At 46.0% G+C, this 22,773-nt stretch overlaps 1 protein-coding gene and 1 pseudogene across 1 annotated transcript in view; both read left to right on the forward strand.

The window, feature by feature from the left end:
* Positions 1 to 9,834: 9,834 nt before the first annotated feature.
* The window catches only part of LOC141106803 (uncharacterized), a 164,869-nt gene continuing 151,930 nt past the window's right edge, over positions 9,835 to 22,773 (forward strand). Inside the window, exons 1-4 of the mRNA XM_073597730.1 lie at positions 9,835 to 9,973; positions 10,090 to 10,187; positions 10,268 to 10,483; positions 10,630 to 10,765. Of these exons, the coding sequence (XP_073453831.1) occupies positions 9,889 to 9,973; positions 10,090 to 10,187; positions 10,268 to 10,483; positions 10,630 to 10,765 (535 nt within the window). The 5' untranslated portion in view covers positions 9,835 to 9,888. The remainder of the gene's footprint in view (positions 9,974 to 10,089; positions 10,188 to 10,267; positions 10,484 to 10,629; positions 10,766 to 22,773) is intronic.
* Positions 10,957 to 14,053, forward strand: LOC141105459 (uncharacterized; annotated as a pseudogene).

Genomic DNA, 22,773 nt, shown 5'->3' on the forward strand with positions numbered 1-22,773 from the left:
GGGCATTGTGCACCTACAAGTATAGAGCATAGGGGTCTACAGTATCTCACAACAGTGAGTAGACCCCTCAGATTTCTGTAAATATTTTCTTCTATCTTTTCATGTGACAACACTGAAGAAATGACACTTTGCTACAATGTAAAGTAGTGAGTGTACAGCTTGTATAACAGTGTAAATTTGCTGTCCCCTCAAAATAACTCAACACACAGCCATTAATGTCTAAACCGCTGGCAACAAAAGTCAGTACACCCCTAAGTGAAAATGTCCAAATTGGGCCCAAAGTGTCAGTATTTTTTGTGGCCACCATTATTTTCCAGCATTGCCTTAACCTTCTTGGGCATGGAGGTCACCAGATCTTCACAGGTTGCCACTGGAGTCCTCTTCCCCTCCTCCATGATGACATCACAGAGCTGGTGGATGTTAGAGACCTTGCGTTCCTCCACCTTCCGTTTGAGGATGCCCCACAGATGCTCAATAGGGTTTAGGTCTGGAGACATGCTTGGCCAGCCCATCACCTTTACCCTCAACTTCTTTAGCAAGGCAGTGGTCGTCTTGGAGGTGTGTTTGGGGTGGTTATCATGTTGGAATACTGCCCTGTGGCCCAGTCTCTGAAGGAAGGGGATCATGCTCTGCTTCAGTATGTCACGGTACATGTTGGCATTCATGGTTCCCTCAATGATCTGTAGCCCCCCAGTGCCGGCAGCACTCATGCATCTCCAGACCATGACACTCCCACCACCATGCTTGACTGTAGACAAGACACACTTGTCTTTGTACTCCTCACCTGGTTGCCACCACACACGCTTGATACCCTATGCGTTTATCTTGGTCTCTTCAGACCACAGGGCGTGGTTCCAGTAATCTACATCCTTAGTCTGCTTGTCTTCAGCAAACTGTTTGTTGGCTTTCTTGTGCATCATCTTTAGAAGAGGCTTCCTTCTGGGATGACAGCCATGCAGACCAATTTGATGCAGTGTGCGGTGTATGGTCTGAGCACTGACAGGCTGACCCCCCACCCCTACAACCTCTGCAGCAATGCTGGCAGCACTCATACATCTATTTCTCAAAGACAACCTCTGGATATGACGCTGAGCACGTGCACACAACTTCTTTGGTGGACTATGGCGAGGCCTGTTCTGAGTGGAACCTGTCCTGTTATACCGCTGTATGGTCTTGGCCACCGTGCTGCAGCTAAGTTTCAGGGTCTTGGCAATCTTCTTATAGCCTAGGCCATCTTTATGTAGAGCAGCAATTCTTTATTTCAGATCCTCAGAGAGTTCTTTGCCATGAGGTGCCATGTTGAACTTCCAGTGACCAGTATGATAGAGTGAGAGTGATAACACCAAATTTAACACACCTGCTCCCCATTCACACCTGAGACCTTGTAACACTAACGAGTCACATGACACCGGGGAGGGAAAATGGCTAATTGGGCCCAATTTGGTCATTTTCACTTAGGGGTGTACTCACTTTTGTTGCTAGTGGTTTAGACATTAATGGCTGTGTGTTGAGTTATTTTGAGGGGACAGCAAATTTACACTGTTATGCACAACAAAATGAACCTCGATGGGTTGATAGGGAAAACAGTCCCACAAATAGCAGCAAACCGTAAACATGAACAGTTTATTCAATGATATTCATATAAAAACAATCCAATTGTCAATGTAAGAGGAAGTGGGGAGTAATGGAAAGTGAATTGAAAGGCTTACGGAGTCACTGGAGGTCCCCAGAGCAACGAGGAGCTGACGGCATCTAAGGGTGGGGAAAAACACTAGCAGCAGGGGAGGCGTCAATGTCCCTGCTGTGCTCAAGCCAAACGAAGGACCCGCTCAGTTGTGTGGAGGGATGCAGGGCGTACTGGTGATGGAGGAGGGGGAGGCAGCGGTTGGCGGGAAGGTGGAACTCCAAATTCCGTGCTCCACTCCAGGACGCCGAGCCGGCTGGAGTGCTGACCAGGGATGAGATAGTGCCACGGTCCACAGATGTATCCAAGCTGCTCTCTCCTGGTGGAGCCATACAGGCGTATGGCTGCTCACTGCTGGGTGGGAATGCCCTGTGGGGATGTAAAAACCAGGAGGATGGAATTGGAGCTGGCATGGAGAGCGGTCAGCGCTGATGGAAGCTGTGGTGACTGAATCTGTTTAGGGACCGGAGTGACCCCACAAGCTTCCTTGTTGCAGTGACGACGCGTTTTGCGCGCACGCACTTTTTCAAAGTCACGTGAATCGGCAACCAAGAAGTTTAATTACCCAGTGTAAGGGGGGGAGTGGGCAGAGCAGTGAGGGCAGGACAATTTGGTAAAAAGCATTAACTCCTCGTTGCTCAAAAGGGAGTCTCTAAAGATATAAATGATTATACAAATACAATTGGTACAGAAGTAAAATCAATAAGCCATAGCTGAACCATTGGCCCTTGGTATTGTGTATGCATATGATAGGCATACAAAAAGCATAATAGATGGCACAAAAAAAAACGCACAACAATAAATTGTAAAATAAAAATTTCAAAATGGAAAATTTATCACAATTGTAAAAATATAAATAGAGATTTGTATGTACAGTATATGTATATACAAGTAAACATATACATGGAGTCCACCATCGATCAAAATGGAAATATGTATATGAATAAAAATTTAAAAATGAAACATAAATAAGTAGAAACAGTGAAAAAAAAAATATTGAAAAAATGAAAGAAAAATAAAAGATGTGCAATGTAATATGCATTGTATAAAGATCTGTAAGGGAATTTACGGATACCTTAAGCTCAGTCAGATCTCTGTTGGTTAAGAACCCAGCAAGCCAGACTGAACCCCAACGCACACTGTCCAGCCCTCGGGCGTCCACCTCCAAGGCAGCGGAGGTCAGTGACTTCAGGGGAAGAGGGGGCAAGAGCGCTTCTTTCCCTCACGGATTCGGATGAGAAGGAAGATGATAGCAAAGCATCCAGATACAAGCTATCATTAGAGGAGGTAGATGATCACCTGAGAGCGATCTACACGACTCTAGAGATCCAAGAGGAGAAAGTACAATTGTCGGTGTATGACAAGATGTACCAAGGCTTGGATGAATCCAAACACAGAGTGTTTCCTGTTCACAAGGTTCTTTCCGATGCAGTCAAAAAGGAGTGGAAAGACCCAGAGAGGGGTCCTTTTTTTTTCAAAGACCCTCAAAAGAAGGTTCCCCTTTGAAGATAAGGAGACAGAGTTGAGAAGACATGGGGATATTAAAAGACGCAATGGACAGGAGGGCAGATTCCCTGCTGAAAAAAGCATGGGATTCCACCTCATCCAGCCTCAAGCCCACAATGGCTTCCACAGTAGTGGCCAGGAACCCAACTGATCCCGCGGGTCCTCAGGAAATTCAGGGAGGAAAGCACGGATCTGATCCTGGTCACCCCCTTCTGCCCCGAAGAAACTCTGGTTTGCAACTCTGCTAAATCTGGCAACAGAAGCTTCCTGAAAACTACCCATCCAGAAAGGATCTGCTAACACAGGGGGCACGGAACCATCCGGAAGAAGATCGTCTACAATTGACAGCCTGGTTTCTGATGAAGACCTCCTAAGAGCCAAGGGATTGTCAGAAAAGCTCATGACCACCCTTCTCTCTAGTAGCAAAGAAGTGACCGAGGGCTATCTACATGAAAGTGTGGAAGAAATGTAATTCCTGGTGCTCTTCTAAGGGTTTCCAGGTCAAGAATATAATTTCAGTTTTGGAATTCCTCCATGATGGAATGTTGAAGGGGCTGGCAGCCAGCACCCTTAAAACCCAGGTGGCGGCTCTTTCAGTTTTTTTGAAAAAAGACTTTATAAAAAGAAGTTTTAATTTCTAGATTTTTCAGGAACCTTGTGCGAAACAAGCTGGTGGTTTTTTTCCCAGATGGGATTTGTCTATTGGGTTGCAAGGATTCATTAAGGCTCCTTTTGAACCCTTACAGGAGACATCTTTGAAGAATTTAGTTCTAAAAACAATTTTTTTAGTGGCCATCACGTCAGCCTGAAGGATTAGCGAGCTTCAGGCTTTGGCGGTCACGGAACCTTCTTTAATGATATTCCTGGATCGAGTAATCCTTCGAACAGACCCAGCTTTCCTTCCCAAGGTGGCTACACCTTTTCATTGCTCACAGGAGATAGTATTGCCCACCTTCTCTCCGTCCCCAGCCAATCCAAGAGCGGAAGCTTTTCATACACTGGATGTTAGGAGATGTCTGTTACAATACCTAACCTTGACTAAAACGCTTAGGAAATCAAATGCACTTATTATAAACTTTTTGGGATCCCGCAAAGGGGAAAAAGCTTCTAAGAGCACAATGGGAAGGTGGCTTAAAGGGGCAATCAAAGAAGCCTACAAGGTTAAGGGAGAAGTGCTCACTTCTGGTATTTCTGCCCACTACAAGATCGACGGTAGTTTCCTGGGCCGAAAAGGCCGGTGCTACACCTGAACAAATATTCAAGGCTGCTACCTGGTCCAACTTCTCTATGTTCCTCCGGAACTATAGGTTGGACCTGTTGTCATCTGCAGATCAGGCCTTCGGTAGGAAGATGCTGCAGGCAGTAGTCCCACCCTAGGGTAAGTTTCTCTATTATCCTTTCCAAGGCTGTCCTGAAAGGCGATTTGGGAAAACCTTAGCTAGACTTACCGGTGATGAGCCTTTCAGGACAGCCGTTACTACCCTTCCTGTTGTCTTAGAAGTATCTGTCATGGTTGTCTTGGTGGTTTCTGTGCTTTGTTTTCCAGCATGTCAGAGGCCACGCAATAACTGAGGCCATGGGGGAAGAGAAGGGATTTTAACCCCTTGCTGCTGAGCGTACGCAGATACGCGGCCTTGGCTTTCGGGGGTTATACCGGGATGATGCCCGCAGCTGCAGGCATCATCCCAGTACCAGTTTTTAGAGCTGGCGATCGGCTTTCCAGTGATAACAACCAATGTGACTAAAAGCCACTCGGCTGTTATACCGGAGGAGCGGGAGGGGATGTCTCCCCCTCCCGCCGCTCTCAACCGGCCTCCCGTCCCACCAGGAGACCTGATCAACAATTCGATGCCTCCAGCGGCTAGGGACAGCTTGGAACGAAGTCGGAAAAGTCTTCGTTCCAGTCTCCTGATTGTAAACACGGAAGCGACGTCACAACGTCACTTCCCGTTTACTCGGCGCCGGTTTTAAAAAAATATACAGTATTCAGAATGGCCGAAACTGGCGATCTGAATCTGTAAAGGAGGGATCGGGGGTCTTTTAGATTCCTCCATAAAGAGTACCTGTCACCACCTATTACTGTCACAAGGGATGTTTACATTCCTTGTGACAGCAATAAAAGTGATCAAAATTTTTTTTTTTAAACACAATTTAATAATATAAAAATAAATAAGAAAAAGAAATTTAAAGCGCCCCCGTCGCCGCGAACTCGCGCAGAAAAGAAAAAGCATACGGAAGTCGCGCCCGCATATGTAAACGGTGTTCAAATCACACATGTGAGGTATCGCCGCGATCATCAGAGCGAGGGCAATAATTCTAGCACTAGATCTCCTCTGTAACCTGGTAACCATAAAAAAAATTTAAAGCGTCGCCTATGGAGATTTTTAAGTACCGTAGTTTGTCGCCATTCCACTAGTGCGTGCATTTATAAAGAGTGACATGTTTGGTATCTATTTACTCGGCGTAACATCATTTTTCACATTATACAAAAAAAATTGGGCTAACTTTACTGTTTTGTTTTTTTAAAATTCATGAAAGTGTCCCTTTCCCCAAAAAGTAGCGTTTAAAACACCACTGCACAAATACCGTGTGACATAAAATATTGCAACAATCACCATTTTATTCTCTAGATTCTCTGCTAAAAATATATATAAAATGTTTGGGGGCTCTAAGTAATTTTCTAGTAATAAATACGGATTTTTAACTTGTAAACACCAAATATTAAAAATAGGCTTAGTCATGAAAGGGTTAAAGGCTGCAAGTGTTTCCTGGCAAATGGGCGGAGCTATTCTCTCTCCAAGGCTGTCCTGAAAGTCTCTTAGAAATATCAAAAACCAAGGTTTTTCAGTACACAGGCCTCCTCCCAGGGGCAGGAGCCCCAGGAGAATCATGGCTGAACCGGCCTCCGAAACATTTTATATTCTCCCTAACCACCTTCTGGGCACCCCCCTCCCAAGGATTGGCTGAGGTCAGATAAATATTCATAACTTCAGTGGCTGATCCTCCTACTCAATTTCCCAAAGCTTCTTCCAAGAGCAGACAGGAGCAGTCGCCCACCAAGCTTGGGGAAACCTGACCAGACCTAGGAAACAGATCAGTGGGGGACAAATAAGTCCCATTTTTTGGTGTTAGTTGGATAAAATAATCCCTATTATTGGTATCAGTGAGATAATAGAGGACGCATTGTTGGTGTCAGTGAGATAAAAGAAGTCCCATCGTTGGTGTCAGTGATATAAAAGAAGTCCCCTCGTTGAGATAAAATAAGTCCCATCTTTGGCGTCGGTGAGATGAAAGAAGTTGCATCATTGATTTCATTGAGACAAAAGAAGTCCCATTGTTGGTGTCAGTGGGATAAAATAAGTCCCATTTTTGGTGTCCATGAGATAAAATAAGTCCCATTGTTGTTGTCAATGGCATAAAATAAATTCCATAGTTGGTGTTAGTGGGATAGAATAAGCCCCAAAGTTGGTGTCACTGAGAACAAAGTCTATCCCTAGCCCAGCATTGGTGTTCAGTGGTGATACTTATCTGATCACACAATCCTGCTCTGCTGCCTCTCTGCTGGTGTCATTGGTGTCCGTGAGATAAAAGAAGTCCCATTGTTGGTGTTGGAGGGATAAAATAAGTCCCACCTTTGGTGTCAGTGGGATAAAATACTTACCTGATCACACACACTCCCGCTGCCTCTTTGTTGAGGTCAGAGTTCTACTTTCACTGTCAGAAAGGAGATCGCTCCACCCAACAGTCGGATATAATTGCAGTGCCTGGTGATGGAACCCAGAGAGCGTTCCAGCCGTCATCACCTCTCTGACACTCGTGTCAGAAACCATGAATCAGACTGAGACAGAAGCACAGTTAAATCACACTTGTTTAATAATAATAAAAAAGCAAACAGTGTAAACGTAATCAAAACATAGCCAGAGTTCAGGAACCGGAACGGACAGTCAGACAAGCCAAAACGTCAGGGAGCCGGAGATGAGCGTAGTAGATCAGCAAGCAGGATCTGGAGCCAGAAGGAATGTCAGCCAAGCAAGTCTTCAACAGGAACACAGGAGAGCGTCTCTAGAGATGTGACCAAGGTGAAGGCGGAGATCATCTGGACTGGACTACTTAAAGCGGACTTCCGCCCAAATTCTTTTTTTTAAGTCAGCAGCTACAAATACTGCAGCTGCTGACTTTTAAAATATGGACACTTACCTGTCCAGGGCGCCCGCGATGTCGGTACCCAAAGCCGATTTGTCGCTCGGCTCTCGGGTGCTGCCACCTCCATCTTCGGTAAGGGCATCAGGAAGTGAAGCCTTGCGGCTTCACTTCCCGGTTCCCTGCTGCGCATGCGCGAGTTGCGCTGCGCAATCCGGATGGTCCCTGCTGTCTCTGGGAGCCATGTGTTTCCCAGCAGACAGCGGGGGGGGGAGGCGTAGACTCCCGCGGGGAGTCTATGCCCAGAAGTGGGTGCAAATACATGTATTATACAGGTATCTGCACCCCCCTTCCCCCTGAAAGGTGCCAAATGTGACACCGGAGGGGGGGAAGGGTTCCGAAAAGCGGAGGTTCAATTTTTGTGTGAAACTCCACTTTAAGTAGGCAGGACTGATGAGCAGGATATCATCAACAGGGGAGTCACTGTGGAGAGATAGGAGCTGGCAATTAGCCGACAGCGGAGCGGCCAGCTTTGGGAAGGAAGGGCTGAGCCCAGCCCTGACAACACGGAGTCATGGAACCTGAAGGATGAAGATATGATGGGATTGTAGACTAAATCCTGGGAATGGACACTTGGCAACAATGGCAAGGCTGTGTTCACACTAGGGGACTTTTCTTAAGGCTGCAGTTTCTCTGAGCTCCACAAGGTGGTGACCTCACTTCTACCCAGACAGGAAGTCTCTATGGAAAACAGTTCCTATAAGGTGTCAGGTAGAGACAGGAAGTTCCGGGTGAGAGTTGAGTTGGGAGGAAGTAGAAAGGAGACATTGTTGGAAGTACCTTTTGTTGGAAGTAGCAGTAGAGGAGGTAATAAGATCCTATTTTTTATTTACACCCAGTAATCCCCCGTCATGTTCCGTCCTCTTCCTCCATAGTCACTGTGATGTCTTTTATCTCCAGCAGATGATGATACACACATATATAGTGTGGAAACCTAGATTAACCCCTTCGGGGTGAGAACATTCCCCCATTCACGGGGTCGGAACATTTCCTTGTTTTTGGAGATGTCTCACCATAGTACTTTCTTGTAACGAGGGATGAGGGTCAGATTCGGGTTGCACTGAAATTTGATCCCAATTTCCGTAATTGGAATTCTCCTTGAATTTGTGGTCGATTTCATTTTGGTGCTCACCCATAATGCACAGCCTTTGTACCTGATAAGCAGCCCATAAAGGGGGGAGGAAGTGGATCCCCTCAACCTTCACTATAGGAGGGTGTCTGAGGTCAGCCAGTAGAGAGGGGAGAAGGTGGAGATCTCCGCCCCTCACTATAAGAAGAGGGGGGATATGATATTAGTGGATATTGAGGGGGGAGATAATCTCCTCCCTCACTATAAAAGAGGATCTGAGATCAGCCTCGGTGTAGATATTTTGGAGTTAGTTATAGAGAACGGGTTGTTTGGAGCGGGAGAAGGTGGGTCATTGTCTGAGTTCTCCTAAGGAAGCCACATTCCTGGCAGGGGGCAGTAGCCAGTGCTTTCTGCAAGCTGGGCTCTGGTGAGGAAGAGGTGGTGGACAATCAGGTGTCAGACCACTCTTGGGTGTCATGGAGGGAAGATCAGGAAGGCGCTGAGGGAGAACACGGACATGTTGGAAGAGGGAGAATGGTGTCCAAGTGGAGGGGAACTTCAGAGTGGACAGCAGAGCTCAGCCATCAACAGACATCTGGTGGGCATGGTGTCTCCACTGCTGACACTACCGTTGTTGCAATCCCTTAGGCATTACCTGTATTTGAAACAACCAAATGTAACCTGCCAGTTCCCACTGGGGGAAGCCCACCTATTAACCTCTTTTATCCCCGTCCTAATATTGTACAACCAATACAGTCCTGATAATTCTCCGCTGTTCCTCTACAGAGAGGCCTGTATAGATCACATGACTGCATCAATGAGGATGGAGGAGGACTGGAGTCACATGACTGAGAAGATACGAAACCTCACCCTGGAGATCATCTACCTGCTGACTGGAGAGGTGAGGAGGATTCTGGGAGGTCACATGACATCACTCTTATCTCTATTAATAAAACACAGACCTGAGGGGAGGAGGATTCTGGGAGGTCACATGACATCACTCTTACCTCTATTAATAAAACACAGACCTGACCAGAGAGGTGAGGAGGATTCTGGGAGGTCACATGACATCACTCTTATCTCTATTAATAACATACACATCTTGACTGAGGGGAGGGGATCATTTTGAGAATATTACATAATATTACTGTTTTATTTTGAATACAGAGTTCTCCTCCTATAAAATCTGGTGACCATGTGACCATCACAGTTCCTCTACCTCACTCTCTGAAACCTGGGAGACACAACATGGAGAAGATTCTAGAAGTCACCAAGAAGATGATGGAGCTGCTGACAGGAGAGGTGAGGAGGATTCTGGGAATTCTGGGACATTATCCAGTAACAGACAAGGGATGTGTCTGGATGGTGACTGTATCATTGTGTGTGTCAGGTTCCTATAAGGTGTCAGGATGTCACTGTCTATTTCTCCATGGAGGAGTGGGAGTATTTAGAAGGACACAAGGATCTCTACAAGGACGTCATGATGGAGAATCAGCCGCCCCTCACATCACCGGGTAAGAGGAGAATTTATTGTAAAGGAGAGAGCAGTACGGAGGGTCCACCTAGATCCCCCATCATCTGATAAACACATAGAAACAATGTATTCAGTCAGAGTGTGTGTTTCCTACAGATGGATCTAGTAATGGGAACCCACCAGAGAGATGTCCCCGTCCTCTGTATTCCCGGGATTCCACACAGGAAGATCACACCATCCCTCACCATCATCAGGTAGATGAGGAACAATCACTGATAGGAATGATTTATATACAAGCATGTTTATTATAATGGATGTTTTATTATATATTTAGAGTGGAAACCTCAGGTTTAATAATATTAAAGAAGAGTATAAAGAGGAGGATGAGGAGTATGGTGTGATGAAGGAGCTTTCTGGAGGAAGCAAGGATCTCTATAAAGATCTCATGATGGAGCCACCTAATACCAGGCACCCACCAGAGAGATGTCCCCGTCCTCTTTATTCCCGGGATTCCACACAGGAAGGTCACACCATCCCTCACCATCATCAGGTAGGTGGAGTTGAGGGTCGGGAACATAAAGTGATTGAACACTCTGACATGTGGAGATGATGTGTGGACTCTACAAGATGATATTTTCTATGTGATCTCACATGATAAATACTTCTATGTTATTTTCTTCCATTCTGTTGGTTTAGGGTGAAGATCTGATGAACATGAAAGTTGAGGGTGAAGTAGAAGAGACGTATGTGAGGGATGATCAGCAATATATGGAGGAGGCTGGAATGACGAGGACATTCATAGAGGAGGACACTCCTACAGAGATCAGCACAGGTGACCCATAATATATTCTTCTCTTATCTCTGCTCTGTTACTGCACACTGATTGGTCCAGAGCAGGGCGGGAGCTGAGTGATATCAGCCAATAATAGGTTGATAATGGTCACCTCCCTGTTCTGATACCCGTCCTGGGGTTCAGCTGGCAGTATTAGGTTGTGTGTCACTCCTAGTTACAGTAGCACAGATATGATAACACAGATTGAGCCTTTCGGAGGTTGGTCCCTCTTCTTCCAGCAGACTTATAGCTAAATGTTCCCATAAAACTCTATTAACAGTCTTGTTGGGATGAAAATTAAGGAGTATTTTGTTTATCAGAGGTCAGATGACCCAGTGCCTAGGCTTGTAGTTGTGTAAAGAGCATGGACCTCCCAGTCCCCATTGGTTCCTGCTCTTCTGACAAGGCTGTGTAAATGTAGAAGTGATCTGGGAGGAGGACCAAAGGCTCTTTGACTGAAGAGGGGGGAGAGTCCCAGCTGGTTGGGACCTCCACAGAGAACATCTGCTCACTCATATCTACCTGATCCAGATGGAATGTTGATGGAAGTGAACTAACCCTCTCATATCTATTGATGATGTTTTTATATTTTTCCAGGACACACCATGGAGAAACCCTCAAAGGATCATCTCACTTTATCTCCAGGTTGTAAAATAGAAGATGAGGACATCACAGGAGATTGTGGAGGAGAAAAGACAATGATCTCCACTATGGATGGTGGACTTCACAGTGTGGATAGACCATGGAATCCCTCCGACTCTGAGCAACCTCGTACTGTGAGGGATGGTGCCGGAGTTCAGGAGGAGGAGACATTTCCCTGTCCTGAATGTGGGGGAAGTTTTAGATCTGAATTAAGTCTTTCTCTACACCAGAGGTCCCACGCAGGTGAAAAACTTCATTCCTGTTCTGAGTGCGGGGAATGCTTTTATCATTTGAAAGAATTCATTAAGCATCAAAGATCTCACACAGAAAAGAAGCCGTATTCCTGTACCGAGTGCGGGAAAGGCTTTTCAGAAATGAGAAGTCTTTCCAGACATCGGAAATTGCACACAGGGAAGAACCTATATTCCTGCTCTGAGTGCGGAAAATGTTTTGCAGAGAAATACTTCCTTGCTCGTCATCAGAGAACCCACACGAGTGAGAAGCCGTATTCCTGCTCCGAGTGCGGGAAATGTTTTACGCAGATGCCCGGCCTCCTCCGCCATCAAAGATCTCACACAGAGGAGAAGCCTTATTCCTGCCCCAAGTGCACAAAGTGTTACAAATGGAAAGCCGAACTTGTTAAGCATCAAAGATCTCACACGGGGGAGAAGCCGTATTCGTGCCATGAGTGCGGGAAAAGTTTTACCGAAAAGATCACTCTTTCCAGTCATCAGAAACTGCACACGGGTAAGAATCTGTATCCCTGCCCCGAGTGTGGGAAATGTTTTACACAGAAGCCCACCCTCGCCCGCCATCAATTAACTCACTCGGGCGAGAAGCCGTATTCCTGCTCCGAGTGCGGGAAGTGTTTTACAGAGAAGCCCGGCCTCCTCCGTCATCAAAGATCTCACTCAAAGGAGAAGCCTTATTCCTGCCCCAAGTGCACAAAGTGTTACAAATGGAAATCAGAGCTGGTCAGGCATCAGAGGTCTCACACGGGGGAGAAGCCGTATTCCTGCCCTGAGTGTGGGAAACGTTTTACAGACAAGATCACTCTTTCCAGACACCAGAGACTACATTCGGGTGAGAATCTGTATTCCTGCCCTGAGTGTGGGAAATGTTTTACACACAAGCCCGCCCTCGCCAGTCATCAAAGAACTCACACAGGGGAGAAGCCGTATTCCTGCTCCCAGTGTGGGAAATGTTTTGCACAGAGAACCACCCTCCTCCGTCATCAGAAATCTCACACCGGGGAGAAGCCGTGTTCCTGCCCTGAGTGCGGGAAATGTTTTTTACAGGAGTCTGATCTTCGCAGACATCGGAGAACCCACACAACAGTTAATATGTATTAGTATAGAAATGTCTTCTGTATAAATCATATTTTGCCGTACATTAGAGATCTCAGCTATGAGTAAGCATCAGTTGATGTGAAACGCGTTAGAGATTTTCTCTCTGCCATCCACCTCTGATGTGACTGTATCTTGGATTTTATTTATTTTTGTTAAATAAAGATGCCTTTCTTCATTGAGTGCGGCTGTCCAGGATCCTTTTCCTCTTCTACATTAGAGATCTCACCTTGATATTCGTCCCCAAAACACAGAGCTGAAGAGTGGATGCTGTAGGAGCTTCACCATACATGGACATCCCCCAAAACACAGAGCTGAAGAGTGGATGCTGTAGGAGCTTCACCATACATGAACATCCCCCAAAAACACAGAGCTGAGGAGTGGATGCTGTAGGAGCTTCACCATACATGGACATCCCCCAAAACACAGAGCTGAGGAGTGGATTCTGTAGGAGCTTCACCATACATGGACATCCCCCAAAACACAGAGCTGAAAAGTGGACCTTTATAGGAGCTTCACCATACATGGACATCCCCCAAAACACAGAGCTGAAGAGTGGATGCTGTAGGAGCTTCACCATACATGGACATCCCCAAAAACACAAAGCTGAAGAGTGGATGCTGTAGGAGCTTCACCATACATGGACATCCCCCAAAACACAGAGCTGAAAAGTGGACCTTTATAGGAGCTTCACCATACATGGACATCCCCCAAAACACAGAGCTGAAGAGTGGATTCTGTAGGAGCTTCACCATACATGGACATCCCCCAAAACACAGGGCTGAAGAGTGGATGCTGTAGGAGCTTCATCATACATGGACATCCCCCAAAACACAGGGCTGAAGAGTGGATGCTGTAGGAGCTTCACCATACATGGACATCCCCAAAAACACGGGGCTGAAGAGTGGATGCTGTAGGAGCTTCATCATACATGGACATTATCCTCTCCTTGGCTTGAAGGCCAATTTCGAGAGACTCTCTTCTCTTTCCTTTCTACTTTTGGTTCTCCCTTTTTTCTTGTGGTTGATAAACACTATATTACCAAAAGTATTTGGACGCCTGCCTTTACACGCACAGGAACTTTAATGGCATCCCAGTCCTAGTCTTTAGGGTTCAAAGTTTGTTGGCCGAAAGTTGGACAACAATTGTCTGATGGAGCATACTAACTGTCGGATTTTAGGCAAACAGTCTGTCATCACACAATTTTCTGCCGAAAATCTAATCGTGTGTAGGAGGCTTAAGTCCCTAGGTTTCAATATTGAGTTGGCCTATCCTTTGCAGCTATAACAGCTTCAACTCTTCTGGGAGGGCTGTCCACAAGGTTTAAGGAGTGTATCTATGGGAATGTTTGACCATTCTTCCAGAAGCACATTTGTGAGGTCAGGCACTAATGTTGGACGAGAAGGCCTGGCTCGCAGTCTCCGCTCAATTCATCCCAAAGGTGTTCTATCAGGTTGAGGTCAGGACTCTGTGCAGGCCAGTCAAGTTCCTCCACCCCAAACTCGCTCATCCATGTCTTTATGGACCTTGATTTTTTTGCAATTACCCCAAACTGTTCCCACAAAGTTGGGAGCATGAAATTGTCCAAAATGTCTTGGTATGCTGACGCCTTAAGACTTCTCTTCACTGGAACTAAGGGGCCAAGCCCAACCCCTGAATAACTTCCCCACACCATAATCCCCCCTCCACCAAATGATTTGGACATTCAGTGCACAAAGCAAGGTCCATAAAGACATGGATGAGCGAGTTTGAGGTGGAAGAACTTAACTGGCCTTCACAGAGTCCTGACCTCAACCCGATAGAACACCTTTGGGATGAATTAAAGTGGAGTCTGCGAGCCAGGCCTTCTCATCCAACATCAGTGCCTGACCTAACAATTGCGCTTCTGGAAGAATGGTCAAACATTCCCATAGACACACTCCTAACCCTTGTGGACAGCCTTCCCAGAAGAGTTGAAGCTGTTCTATCAGCAAAGGGTGGGCCAACTCAATATTGAACCCTACGGACTAAGACCGGGATGCCATTAAAGTTCATGTGCGTGTAAAGGCAGGCGTCCCAACACTTTTGACAATATAGTGTACATCCCCCAAAAACAGGTGGCTGAAGAGTGGATGCCGTGGGAGCTTCATCATACATGGACGTTATCTTCTCCTTGGCTTGAAGGCCAATTTTAAGAGACTCTCTTCTCTTTCCTCTCTACTCTTGATTTTCCTTTTTTCTCGTGGTCTTTCTTCATTCCCTACCATTTTTTGGTATGGCATTTTTTTTAACAAATTAAACACTGGGTTAGGTACCGTAGGATCAGGAGTGCTGGGTCTATGCCTTGGCCAGCACTGATAGGCGCCACCCAAATCGGTGAGTAGGCATACCTATCACTTCTACTCCTGAACACGAAAGAATAATGAAGACACCAAGTGGGGAAGATACCCCAAGGAGTTCAAAAGGGAGGAGGGGAATGAGGCGAAGAGCGGTCTTACCTATAGAGTTATGAACTTTATTGCATATCAAAATTGGACAGATACAGTAATGTGGACTGCGCACTACAGGTTAAAACATAGGACAATGTTGTCATAAAAAGCACACACCCGGGTTCACATGTAGACCACAATCGTGAATTGTCATAAAGTACAGGAAACTTTCCATTCACCTTAGAGACAATGAACAGTCCATAGGTTTGTTTTGTATTTTATTGAGGGATTTTGAACTTGAATAGGGTAAGGGAAAATTATGGGATGCCCAGAACCAATAGGATGATCAGTTGGAACCTCTATTTACACTTCTATAGCTCCAGTCTCCTCCAGCACAACGCTTATCTGTAGACCGTTCCTCTCTCTCCTATACAACACTTGGTTCCTGGTACAGCTAGCACATGGCGGGCCCAACTCTGACTCTGTCAGGCCTTAGCAACTGCCGTTTGCAGGGAGGGACCGCGGGGCCCCTTTAGTGTAGCAACAAATAGTGGAAGAAAAGTCTTTTAGTGCTAGGTGACCTATGGTGGACTACTGCTCCCAGTCAGTCCTCTTCAGGCCCTGCCAGCTCTCCTGACCGCAGCTGCCCCGGACTCCACTGCCCGTGACATCACAGTCTCTCCGGCTGGCTCTACATCCGTTCCAGACTGCACACTCCCAGTCCACTCCGGCATGCCTCCCCAGCTCTCCCAACTGTGCCTGTCACTCACCAGCCCTCCTGGCTGCACTCCGGTGGATCCCTCCTGGAGACTTGCCCAGCAAACACTAGCTCCCGTTGTCTTTCTCTGTCCCTCTTGGTGCCTCCTGTCCAGATCCTTCTTTGTTTCTCATAAAGGCCCCGACTTGCACCCAAACCCCTCAGGCCCAAGGTCACCAACAGACTGGTGAGTGCCTCAAGGGACCCGACAATATAGTGCTCCATCTCCAGCTTCTTCCACCCAAAAACTCCTCCCCAGCTGGGCTGACCCTGGGTATATCAAGGAGGCCTGCCCCCCTGCTAATCCTAGTTGGGGGATTGGTCAGGGCTCCCTGAGACACCTTCAGACAGTTCCACGTCTCTTCTCCTTCTTCCTTCTAGAAGCCTCTAGAACAGGAGTTTCAAACTGGTGGCCCTCCAGCTGTTGCGAAACTACAAGTCCCATGAGGCATTGCAAGAGCTGACAGTTACAAGCGTGACTCCCACTGGCAGAGGCATGATGGGACTTGTAGTTTTGCAACAGCTGGAGGGCCGCCAGTTTGAGGTCCCTGCTCTAGAAGCAGAAGGGAGGTAACCGAAAGATGATGCTATCTGTGAGTCACCAGCCTACTCTGAGCCACTCCCAGCCCACATAGATCAAAACGAACGGGCCTAGCTTACAGCTCGGTCTGAATAAATGTACCTGTACTTCCGAAAAATCCTAATTCTAGCACCTACCTGAAGTAGAGGGTGCTACATTGATATAGATAAGTGTGTGTGTGTGGGGGGGGGGTTCAGTTCTAGAGAGATGGCATGAAACCTCAGTGTTGTTAGCCTGGATATGGCTGTACAGATACACCGTGGACGTCTGCTCTCAAACCGATATCGGAGATCCACCCCTCAGGTTTTACTTACTGTATCATGAAACATTGATTAGTGTTGGGGGGGTCAGGATGCAATGCGACAACAGGAAACCTTAGTGTTGTTATCCTAGATTGTGGCTAATACAAGGACATCTGTCCTCACTGATAAGTCTGAGATCCCCAGGGAGACATGTGCAATTCTTTTTAGGCCCGAATTCATTTTTTTAAACAAATTTTGATCATAACGAGTGACCCGAAAAAGGAATGAAAAGAAAACAAACTAATTTTTTGGCAGTGCACATGTCTAATGCCAGGTAGCCTTGGCTTATCTGGAGATTCTCCTGTTGTGGGGCTGCTGACCATGTTTTCCTCCTTGCAGTGTGTAGGTCAGTGGATGCGGGGCTCGTCCAAGCCTCGGGAGCTTTCGGCAAATGTTCCTCCCAGTAGACGGGGGGGCTGAAGACTCACAGGGGAAGTGATGGTAGTCCGTTCGCCTCGAGCGCACCGTTGGGAGCCTTGGTTGCTCGGTACTGGACTTTGAGTCCTAGGGGCTTGTCCGCTGGGAAAATCAGGATAGTGGTGGAGAGCCTGGATCCAGGGGTGATAGTTCTGTGTGGGTATGATTCCAGTGGCCACTGTAGTCTCTCTGCTTTTCATGGGTGATGGAGTGCTGGTGCCATCAATGGCGGTTCTGCTGCTGGTAGTCACTAGGTTCTGGTGTGAACTGGGGTGTGCTGAAGCAATTCACCGAACTAGTTTCGTCCACTAGGGTGGCGTGGACTTCTTCAGTTTGGCGTTCTCTCCAAATTCCTCTGCCTTTAGGCGATAGAGTGCTTGTGCCATCAATGGCGGTTCTGCTGCTGGTAGTCACTAGATTCTGGGGTTAACTGGGGTGTGTGGAAGCAATTCACCGAACTAGTTTCGTCCACTAGAGTGGCGTGGACTTCTTCAGTTTGGTGTTCTCTCCAAATTCATTTGCCTTTTTAAAGGGTTTGGGTTGTTCCCTAATGAGAGCTAACAGGTGAAGCCGCCCCTGTCCAATAATTTGAGGGCAAAGAAGCCCTTCACTTTAAGGCCGTTAGGTTGGCCTTTTTTGAAATTAAGCAAAATGCTGTGCAATGGATGTCTTTTCTTTATCAGTTCCTCTGATGCTAGATAGGTGTTCACCGATACGGATTGGTAAAGGGCGTTTTGTTTTGCCTACGTAGTATTTGTGGCACGGGCATTCAATGATGTAAAGGACCTGAGTGGTGTTACAGTTAATAAAGTCCTTTTTATCTGGTAGGTCATCCGTCCATCCGCATCCGTGAATAGGTCAGTTTTGTCCACAAATTTGCAGATGTGGTGTTTTCCACATGGGAACTCTCCTTTTAGTTTGGGAAGGTCAGTTAGCCAGTTCCTTGGGGTAATTTTGATGGATTCTGATCTAACAAGTTAACCAACGAGGTTTCTGGCCATTTTTGGCAACCAGTTGAGGTCCAGGGCCCACTATATTTACCAGCTGTGGTGTTCGGGTTAACAAATGCCAATGCCTGGCTAATATATTGCTAACTTCCCCCCCATTGTGTGCAGTATGGGGTGATGATCCTCACTGGATCTAGGGAACCCTTGTGAATGGTCTCTGTTTCCTTGCGTTTTTAATAGATCAGATCTGGGTCTTTGGGAGGCGTGTCTTCTAGATCTTCTCAGGGTTCTGTGCGAATATTTCCTTTCTCTGAAACTTTGGTAGAGCTGTGCAGCCTCTTCCTTGTATTGGTTTTGGCCTCTCTGGTGGACTCTAGAGCCAGGTAGATATAGTTCAGTGTTTTTTAAGGATAAAGGATTTAGGATTAGATTTATGAGGTGCAATGTGAAGACCACATAGTGATGGGAGATCTTTTACTTGACATCTGCTCTTTTTTTTTTTTTTTTAACATAGTTGCCATCACGACCTCTTTAGTACATAGTTAGTCAGGTTGAAAAAAAAACACAAGTCCATCTAGTTCAACCAACAAGTTATTGTTTATGGAAGTTGAGGCCTTATAGGTGGTAGACTTATCTCCCTAGGGGGACCTCCTCCCTTAATGAGACATGATGTGTATGATGCATATTCTAGAAATTCTAGTTCTGAGAATCAGATCTTTTGATGTTCTACGTGCTGTTTGCGTGTTTCTGTATGTTAAAAATATCAATAAATACTGTAAAAAAAAAAAAAAAAAAGTAAAAATTTTTCATGATATTTTCATTTGTACGAGCACTACGCTTTATTATTAACCACGTGCCTACCGGGCACCCTCACCCCCTTCCTGCCCAGAACAATTTTCAGCTTTCAATGCTGTCACGCTTGGAATGACAATTGCGCGGTCATGTAACACTGTACACATGACATTTTTATAATTTTCTAATTATTATTAGAAAATATTATTATTATTATTATTATTATTATTATTAATTTTCTAATTTTCTAATACAAATTGAGCTTCCTTTTGGTGGTATTTAATCACCACTCAGGGGGTTTTATTTTTTGCTAAAAAAACAAAAAAAGACAGAAAATTTTGAAAAAGAAAAAAAAAAACCTTTTTTTATATTTTGTTATAAAATTTTGCAAACAGGTAATTTTTTTCCCTCATTGATGAGCACCGATGAGGTGGCACTGATAGGCTGCACTGATGGGGTGGCACTGATGGGGTGGCACTGATAGGCTGCACTGATGGGGTGGTACTGATATGCTGCGCTGATGAATGGGCACTGATAGGCTGCATTAATAGGCACTGATCAGGCAGCACTGATGAGGCTGCACTGATGGGTGGCACAGATGGGCACTGATAAGTGACACTGATGATGAGGCACTGGTGGGCGCTGATGAGGTGGCACTTATGAGCGCTGATAGGCTGCACTGATGGGGGTTGATGAGGTGGCACTGATGGGTACTACTGATGAGGTGGCACTAATGGGCACTGATAGGTGGCACTGGTGAGGCAGCACTGATCTGGAGGCACTGATGATGCTGCACTGATGGGCAAAGATAGGCAGCACTGATGATGAGGCACTGGTGGGCACTGATTAGCCGTACTGATGGATGGCACTGATGGGCACTAAGGGGACCGATGTCCCTCTAACAGAAGCCAGTTAATGGCTTTTTTCTTTTCTTCACGCTCACTGCGTGAGAAAAAAAAAGAGCCAAAAACCAGCTTCTATTTACTTCCATGATCAGCTGTCATTGACTGACAGCTGATCACGTGGTATAGGGCCCGCTGTGATTGGCCCTTTACAACGATCAGTGATCAGGTGAGTCGCAGGAACTCGGCAATCGCAGCGCGTGCCGCCTGCAGCCCGAGAACGGAAGGACGTCCATGTACGCCCTCCCGGCATTTTAAGCCCGCGCTGTAGCCGTCTTTCTGCTGTAGTGCGGGCGCCAAGTGGTTAATAAATTATCACATTACCTGGTTTTGGGGTAGAAAGCAAGGTCCATAAAGACATGGATGAGTGAGTTTGGGGTGGAAGAACTTGACTGGCATGCACAGAGTCCTGACCTCAACCCAATAGAACACCTTTGGGATGAATTAGAGCAGAGACTGCGAGCCAGGCCTTCTCGTCCAACATCAGTGCCTGACCTCACAAATGCGCTTCTGAAAGAATGATCAAACATTCCCATAGACACACTCCTAAACCTTGTGGACAGTTTTCCCAGAAGAGTTGAAGCTGTTATAGCTGCAAAGGGTGGACCAACTCAATATTGAACCCTACGGACTTAAGCCTCGTACACATGATCAGATTTTCGGCAGGGAATTGTGTGATGACAGACTGCTTGCCTAAAATCCGACCGTTAGTATGCTCCATCAGACAATTGTTGTCCAACTTTTGGACAACAAATGTTGGATGGCAGGCTAGTAAATTTTCGGTGGACAACAGTCTGTTGTCAGTTTTTCGTATCGTCTGTACACAAGTCCATCACACAAAAGTCCAAAGTACAAACACGCATGCTCGGAATCAATGCTCACCAAACACGACATTAGCAGAAGGTGCCCAAAGGGTGGCGCTCAAGAGTTGAAACTCCATGTAGTACGTGACTACGTTCGTGTTTGTTGGCCGACAATTGTGTGCCGTTAGTATGCAAGACAAGTTCCCGGCACACGCCCTTCGGACAAAAGTCTGATGCATTCTCTCCTGAAAATCCGATTGTGTGTACGAGGCTTAAGACTGGGATGGCATTAAAGTTCATGTGCGTGTAAAGGCAGGCGTCGTAATACTTTTGGTAATATAGTGTATCTCTGCCCTTTTTTATATATTGGTACCACGTTGGCCTTTCGCCAATCAGCTGGTGCCAATCCTGTCAGTATACTGTCCCTAAAATTAGGCAGGCTACTCAATACTTTTGGTAATATAGTGTATATACCGGGAATCTACAGGACAGTCAGTCTAACATCGCTAGTATGTAAACTATTGGAGGGGATGATAAGGGACTATATCTAAGAATTTCCTGATGAAAATAGTATCATTAGTAGTAATCCGCATGGATTTACGAGAGGGAAATATAAATTCTGGTGCACAGAGAATTATATTGTCCAGCCAGCAATAAATGTCTATTACCTGATTAATCAGAGTTAAAAAACAATCCATAAATGTCTCTGATATGTGGTAGAGTAGATCTGATTAAAGGAAGCACAAGACCACTGGTGGCTGCTATCCTCAGAGTTGTGACTGGCTCTGTATAAAACGATGGGGAAGAGAACACAAGGGAAGGAAGCGCCAGCTAAGTGTAGTATCTCAGTTAAAAAGTTTAATAGCACTGGATTAAAAACACAAAAAGTAAATAGAAAGTATGCTTATCTAGTACAAACTATGGCCTGTAGAAGGAACTAGATGGTCCGAGCGCGTAGCCTTGCCTTGCTCTTGTCTGGTCCTCCCATCATTCCGGTGACGTCACTTCTGTCATGTGTTCCACGCTGGTTGGCCTGGTCTCCCCCAGGCTCCCGAGCCATGCCATTTCCCCCCCCAGCAGTCGGGAACAAATGCCAGCGGTCCTGCAGGACGGATTTAGGAGGAGCCAACATCGACATACTTTATACCAGATGAGCATACTTTCTATTTACTTTTTGTGAGTGTTTTTAATCTACTGTTTTTAAACCTTTTAACTGGTATACTACACTTAGCTGGCACTTCTTTCCAAATGGATTTATGAAAGGTCGTTCTTTTCAAACCAACCTGTTAACATTCTATGAGTAAGTGAGTGGCCATCTAGATAAGGGAAGGCCGGAGGATATGGATTTTGCGAAAGCATTCAATATAGTCCCCCATAAACATTTACTTTACAAACTGAGGTCTGCAGGCATGGACCATAAGGTTTGTTCATGTATAGAAAACTGGTTACAGGAGCACTTCCAAAGGGTGGAGATAAATATTGTGTACTCAGACTGGTCTGAAGTGGTAAGTGGGGTACCCCAAGGATCTGTCCTGTGAGCAATTCTTCTCAATTTATTCATAAATTATATAGTCCAGGGATCTCCAAACTCCGGCCCTCCAGCTGTTGCAAAGCTACACGTTCCATGAGGCATTTTAAAACTCTGACATTCACGGACATGACTAGGCATGATGGGAATTGTGGTTCCTGAAGAACTGGAGGGCCATAGTTTGGAGACCTCTGATATAGAGGATGGGATAAAGAGCTCAATCTCAGTGTTTGCTGATGATATGAAGCTAAGTAGGGCAATAGCTTCACTGAAGAGTATTGAAACTTTACAAGAGGTCCTCAATAAAATAATGAGGTGGGCAACTACATGGCCAGTGAGGTTTAATGTTGAAAAAGGTAAAGTAATGCACTTGGGGGGCTAAAAAATATGACCGCAAGTTACTGGCTAGGGGGAGAACCTCTGGGGTAAGAGAGACAGGTATGGGTTGAAATTGAACACATTGCGTGATCGAGCCACTGGGTACGTTTACACATTCCGGATTTATGAAGGCAACGACTCCCAGCTCCAGCCCCGTGAGTGCCCCACATATATAAGAACCAGTGGTAAAATTGTCTGGGACCTTG

The sequence above is a fragment of the Aquarana catesbeiana genome, linkage group LG08 (genome assembly GCF_042186555.1).
Source record: "Aquarana catesbeiana isolate 2022-GZ linkage group LG08, ASM4218655v1, whole genome shotgun sequence".
Taxonomy (NCBI): domain Eukaryota; kingdom Metazoa; phylum Chordata; class Amphibia; order Anura; family Ranidae; genus Aquarana; species Aquarana catesbeiana.